Here is a 6,896-nt window from a genome sequence, read left to right as displayed (position 1 = left end):
TCTTCGAAGGGGAAGATGGGCAGGATGCCGGAGGCCTGTTGCTAGAATGGTATATGATCATATCGAGGGAGATTTTCAACCCGGATTATGCACTTTCCACTACATCAGAGGGCGAAAAAGTGATGTTCACTATAAATACCTCATTGCACTACAACCCGGACGATCTTCTCTACTTCAAATTCATCGGGAGGGTGATTGCAAAAGAAATCTATGACAACAAACTTCTCGAGTGCTCCTCTACTCGTTCCTTCTACAAGCATACTCTGGATATTCTGGTCAAGTACACAGATATGGAAAGTGAGGATTACACTTTCTACAAAAGTCTCGCCTACTTGAAGAAAAACCATATCTCTAGCATTGGATATGATTTGACATTCAGTGCAGAGGTGCGAGGAGTTGGAGTGACTGAGGTGAGGGAACTGGAACCAGATGGACAAAAAACATACCCGTCACTGAAGAGAACAAGCTCGAGTACACATACCCATCACTGAAGAGAACAAGCTCGAGTACATACATCTGGTTTGTCAGATAAAAATGACTGGAGCCATCCGCAAGCAACTGGATGCTTTCCTTGAAGGATTCTATGACATCATTCCCAACCGATTGATGGGTATTTTCAACAAACAGGAACTTGAATTGCTCATTTTCGACCTACCCAATCTTCATCAATGATCTCAAAGCAAACACTGAGTTTTACAATTACCAACACAGCTCCCTCCAGATTCAATGGTACTGGAGAGCCCTACATGAATTCAACCTAGCTGAAAGGGCAAAGTTCCTTCAGTTCGTGACCGGTACATTGAAAGTGCTACTCCAAGGCTTTTCAGCCCTTGAGGGTATGAATGGAGTCCAGAAATTCCAGATACACCATGACGAGAGGTCAACCGACAGATTTTCCTTCGGCTCATACCTGTTTCAATCAACTTGACTTGCCAGTGTATGAGGACAGTCAGAAGCTACGAAACAACGAACATTTAAAGAAGAAGCTGCCAGAGCAGCATGCCACTTGTGGACAGGCCTTTCTCGGTGTTGGTCAATCATACCTGCATGTTGGACTTTGATGTGAAACGACGTTACTTCCGCAGTGAGCTTGAGCGTGTTGATGAGGCAGTTTGTTGCAAAGAACTCCCTCTGCACATTAAGAGGGCATCCATCTTCGAGGACTCCTTCCACGAATTGCACCATTGTACTCCTGAAGAATGGAAGAACCGCTTCTACATAGTCTTCGAAGGGGAAGAAGGGCAGGATGGTGGAGGCCTGTTGTTAGAATGGTATATTATCATATCGAGGGAGATTTTCAACCCAGATTATGCACTTTTCACCACATCAGAGGGCGACAAAGTGATGTTCACTATGAATACCTCATTGCACTACAACCTGGACCATCTTCTCCACTTCAAATTCATCGGGAGGGTGATTGCAAAAGAAATCTATGACAACAAACTTCTCGAGTGCTACTTTACTTGTTCCTCCTACAAGCATATTCTGGATTTTCTGTTCAAGAACACAAATATGGAAAGTGAGGATTACACTTTCCACAAAAGTCTCGCCTACTTGAAGAAAAACCATATCTCTAGCATTGGATATGATTTGACATTCAGTGCAGAGGTGCGAGGAGTTGGAGTGACTGTGGTGAGGGAAGTGGAACCAGATGGAAAAAAAACATACCATCACTGAAGAGAACAAGCTCGAGTACATAAATCTGGTTTGTCAGATGAAAATGACTGGAGCCATCCCCAAGCAACTGGATGCTTTCCCCAAAGGATTTTATGACATCATTCCCAACCGATTGATGGGTATTTTCAACAAACAGGAACTTGAATAATTGCTCATTCTCGACCTACCCAATCCTCATCAATGATCTCAAAGCAAACACTGAGTATTACAATTACCAGCACAGCTCCCTCCAGATTCAATGGTTCTGGAGAGCCCTACATGAATTCAACCTATCTGAAAGGGCAAAGTTCCTTCAGTTTGTGACCGGTACATTGAAAGTGCCACTCCAAGGCTTTTCAGCCCTTGAGGGTATGAATGGAGTCCAGAAATTCCAGATACACCATGACGAGAGGTCAACCGACAGATTTTCCTTCGGCTCATACCTGTTTCAATCAACTTGACTTGCCAGTGTATGAGGACAGTCAGAAGCTGCGAAACAACCTTCTGAAAGCCAATCACGAGTGCTTGGAGGGCTTCAGATTCACTTAATCCACTTTAATGCCTCTATAAAAGAGGCAGTCGAAATCATTGCATTTGAAAAAATCAGAAGAAGAGATTGTCACTAATATATGTTTGAATATGTTTATATATGTTTTAGGTTTAAATCCAGAGGAAAGATCAAGATTAGTATTCTAGTTCAAGCCTAGAAATTTTAGCGACCTCGACAAAATATGCATTCAATCACAAAATCTTGCATTTGCGGATAGAGAAAGAGATCAATTTGAGTAACATCCAGATAGAAAAGTACAACGAACATCTAAAGAAGAAGCTGCCAGAGCTGCATGCCACTTGTGGACAGGCCTTACTCGGTGTTGGTCAATCATACCCGCATGTTGGAATTTGATGTGAAACGACATTACTTCTGCAGTCAGCTGGAGCGTGTTGACGAGTCGGTTCGTTGCAAAGAACTCCCTCTACACTTTAAGAGGGCATCCATCTTTGAGGACTCCTTCCACGAATTGCACCATTGTACTCCTGAAGAATGGAAGAACCGCTTCTACATAGTCTTCGAAGGGGAAGAAGGGCAGGATACCGGAGGCCTGTTGTTGGAATGGTATATGTTCATATCGAGGGAGATTTTCAACCCGATTATGCACTTTTCACTACATCAGAGGGCGACAAAGTGATGTTCACTATAAATACCTCATTGCACTACAACCTGGACCATCTTCTCTACTTCAAATTCATCGGGAGGGTGATTGCAAAAGAAATCTAAGACAACAAACTTATCGAGTGCTACTTTACTCGTTCCTCCTACAAGCATATTCTGGATTTTCTGTTCAAGTACACAGATATGGAAAGTGAGGATTACACTTTCCACAAAAGTCTCGCCTACTTGAAGAAAAACCATATCTCTAGCATTGGATATGATTTGACATTCAGTGCAGAGGTGCGAGGAGTTGGAGTGACTGTGGTGAGGGAAGTGGAACCAGATGGAAAAAAACATACCTGTCACTGAAGAGAACAAGCTCGGGTACATACATCTGGTTTGTCAGATGAAAATGATTGGAGCCATCCGCAAGCAACTGGATGCTTTCCCCAAAGGATTTTATGACATCATTCCCAACCGATTGATGGGTATTTTCAACAAACAGGAACTTGAATAATTGCTCATTCTCGACCTACCCAATCCTCATCAATGATCTTAAAGCAAACACTGAGTATTACAATTACCAGCACAGCTCCCTCCAGATTCAATGGTTCTGGAGAGCCCTACATGAATTCAACCTATCTGAAAGGGCAAAGTTCCTTCAGTTTGTGACCGGTACATTGAAAGTGCCACTCCAAGGCTTTTCAGCCCTTGAGGGTATGAATGGAGTCCAGAAATGCCAGATACACCATGATGAGAGGTCAACCGACAGATTTTCCTTCGGCTCATACCTGTTTCAATCAACTTGACTTGCCAGTGTATGAGGACAGTCAGAAGCTGCGAAACAACCTTCTGAAAGCAAATCACGAGTGCTTGGAGGGCTTCAGATTCGCTTAATCCACTTGAATGCCTCTATAAAAGAGGCAGTCGAAATTATTGCATTTGAAAAAATCAGAAGAAGAGATTGTCACTAATATATGTTTGAATATGTTTATATATGTTTTAGGTTTAAATCCAGAGGAAAGATCAAGATTAGTATTCTAGTTCAAGCCTAGAAATTTATCGACCTCGACAAAATATGCATTCAATCACAAAATCTTCCATTCGCGGATAGAGAAAGAGATCAATTTGAGTAACATTCAGATAGAAAAGTACAACGAACATCTAAAGAAGAGCTGCCAGAGCTGCATGCCACTTGTGGACAGGCCTTACTCGGTGTTGGTCAATCATACCGCATGTTGGAATTTGATGTGAAACGACATTACTTCTGCAGTCAGCTGGAGCGTGTTGACGAGTCGGTTCGTTGCAAAGAACTCCCTCTACACTTTAAGAGGGCATCCATCTTTGAGGACTCCTTCCACGAATTGCACCATTGTACTCCTGAAGAATGGAAGAACCGCTTCTACATAGTCTTCGAAGGGGAAGAAGGGCAGGATGCCGGAGGCCTGTTGTTAGAATGGTATATGATCATATCATTATATGATCATATTGAGGGAGATTTTCAACCCGAATTATGCACTTTCCACTACATCAGAGGGCGACAAAGTGATGTTCACTATAAATACCTCATTGCACTACAACCCGGACGATCTTCTCTACTTCAAATTCATCGGGAGGGTGATTGCAAAAGAAATCTATGACAACAAACTTCTCGAGTGCTCCTCTACTTGTTCCTTCTACAAGCATACTCTGGATATTCTGATCAAGTACACAGATATGGAAAGTGAGGATTACACTTTCTACAAAAGTCTCGCCTACTAGAAGAAAAACCATATCTCTAGCATTGGATATGATTTGACATTCATTGCAGAGGTGCGAGGAGTTGGAGTGACTGTGGTGAGGGAACTGGAACCAGATGGACAAAAAACATACACGTCACTGATGAGAAGAAGCTCGAGTACATACATCTGGTATGTCAGATGAAAATGACTGGAGCCATCCGCAAGCAACTGAATGCTCCCCTCGAAGGATTTTATGACATCATTCCCAACCGACCAATGGGTATTTTCAACAAACAGGAACTTGAATTGCTCATTTTCAACCTACCCAATCTTCATCAATGATCTCAAAGCAAACACTGATTATTACAATTACCAGCACAGCTCCCTCCAGATTCAATGGTTCTGGAGAGCCCTACATGGATTCAACCTAGCTGAAGGGCAAAGTTCCTTCAGTTCGTGACCGGTACATTGAAAGTGCCACTCCAAGGTTTTCAGCCCTTGAGGGTATGAATGGAGTCCAGAAATTCCAGATACACCATGACGAGAGGTCAACCGACAGATTTTCCTTCGGCTCATACCTTTTTCAATCAACTTGACTTGCCAGTATATGAGGACAGTCAGAAGCTGCATAACAACCTTCTAAAAGCCAATTACGAGTGCTTGGAGGGCTTCAGATTCACTTAATCCACATTAATGCCTCTATAAAAGAGGCAGTCAAAATTATTGCATTTGAAAAAATCAGAAGAGGAGATTGTCACTGATATATGTTTAAATATGTTTTTATATGTTTTAGGTTTAAATCCAGAGGAAAGATCAAGATTAGTATTCTAGTTCAAGCCTAGAAATTTCAGGGACCTCGACAAAATATGCATTCAATCACAAATTCTTCTATTTGCGGATAGAGAAAGAGATCAATTTGAGTCACATTCAGATAGAAACGTACAACGAACATTTAAAGAAGAAGCTGCCAGAGCAGCATGCCACTTGTGGACAGGCCTTTCTCGGTGTTGGTCAATCATACCTGCATGTTGGACTTTGATGTGAAACGACGATACTTCCGCAGTGAGCTGAAGAGTGTTGACGAGGCGGATCATTGCAAAGAACTCCCTCTGCACATTAAAGAGGGCATTCATCTTTGAGGACTCCTTCCACGAATTGCACCATTGTACTCCTGAAGAATGGAAGAACCGCTTCTACATAGTCTTCGAAGGGGAAGATGGGCAGGATGCCGGAGGCCTGTTGCTAGAATGGTATATGATCATATCGAGGGAGATTTTCAACCCGGATTATGCACTTTCCACCACATCAGAGGGCGACAAAGTGATGTTCACTATAAATACCTCATTGCTCTTCAACCCGGACCATCTTCTCTACTTCAAATTCATCGGGAGGGTGATTGCAAAAGAAATCTATGACAACAAACTTCTCGAGTGCTCCTCTACTCGTTCCTTCTACAAGCATACTCTGGATATTCTGGTCAAGTACACAGATATGGAAAGTGAGGATTACACTTTCTACAAAAGTCTCGCCTACTTGAAGAAAAACCATATCTCTAGCATTGGATATGATTTGACATTCAGTGCAGAGGTCCAGGTCAACCACCCCAACTCAAGGTCATCCAGGTCTACCACCCCCACCTCAAGGTCATCCAGGTCAACCACACCCACCTCAAGGTCATCTAGGTCAACCACACCTACCTCAAGGTCATCCAGGTCAACCACACCCACCTCAAGGTCATCCAGGTCAACCACACCCACCTCAAGGTCATCTAGGTCAACCACACCTACCTCAAGGTCATCCAGGTCAACCACACCCACTTCAAGTCATCCAGGTCAACCACACCCACCTCAAGGTCCAAAAAAAAAAAAATAAAATAAAAAAAAAATTTAAAAAAAATTTAAAAAAAAATAAAAAAAAATAATTAAAAAAAAATTAAAAAAAATAATATCGGAAATAAATGGGAAAAAAGGGAAAAAAAATCCCTCTGGATCCTGAACTGGGGTATAAAAGGAGTTGTTCTGCAATGAGTGGGACATTGTGTCTTAGGCAGTTGTGCCATCAGTACATGTGTGTACCACCAGTACTGTGTGTGTGATTTTAGTATATTTGTTTTGGATCACTTTCATCTTTATCAACATCAAGAGTAAGTACCAATGCATTTTATAGTTCTAATATATATTTATATTATATTCATGATTTAACAATTAAGTTCAAAAGAGTAGAATTTTGAAATAGATGTTTGAGACTGACAATTAATTCTAAAATGACTTAAATTCGAAAATGACAATTTAATTATGAATTAGGTTCCAATACATACAAGTTACAATTTAATTATGAATTAGGTTCTTTGAGTTGGTGGTTGTAATCCA

The 6,896-nt window shown here is 41.7% G+C and overlaps 1 protein-coding gene and 2 pseudogenes across 1 annotated transcript; all 3 read left to right on the top strand.

Annotated features, from left to right (window-relative positions):
- The window catches only part of LOC120352845, a 46,294-nt pseudogene extending 44,071 nt beyond the window's left edge, over nucleotides 1-2,223 (top strand).
- Nucleotides 39-765, top strand: LOC120352726 (E3 ubiquitin-protein ligase HUWE1-like). The gene is made up of 2 exons (XM_039434666.1): nucleotides 39-442; nucleotides 478-765. Exons 1-2 carry the CDS (start codon nucleotides 54-56, stop codon nucleotides 530-532), a joined length of 444 nt encoding a protein of 147 aa, XP_039290600.1. The 5' UTR covers nucleotides 39-53; the 3' UTR covers nucleotides 533-765.
- A 275-nt stretch (nucleotides 2,224-2,498) lies between the features above and the next one.
- Nucleotides 2,499-3,734, top strand: LOC120352844 (annotated as a pseudogene).
- The last annotated feature ends 3,162 nt before the right edge of the window (nucleotides 3,735-6,896 follow it).

This window comes from Nilaparvata lugens, chromosome 8, assembly GCF_014356525.2.
Source record: "Nilaparvata lugens isolate BPH chromosome 8, ASM1435652v1, whole genome shotgun sequence".
Taxonomy (NCBI): Eukaryota; Metazoa; Arthropoda; class Insecta; order Hemiptera; family Delphacidae; genus Nilaparvata; species Nilaparvata lugens.
Note: the sequence above shows the minus strand (reverse complement) of the source record. Positions and strands in the feature narration are given on the sequence as shown.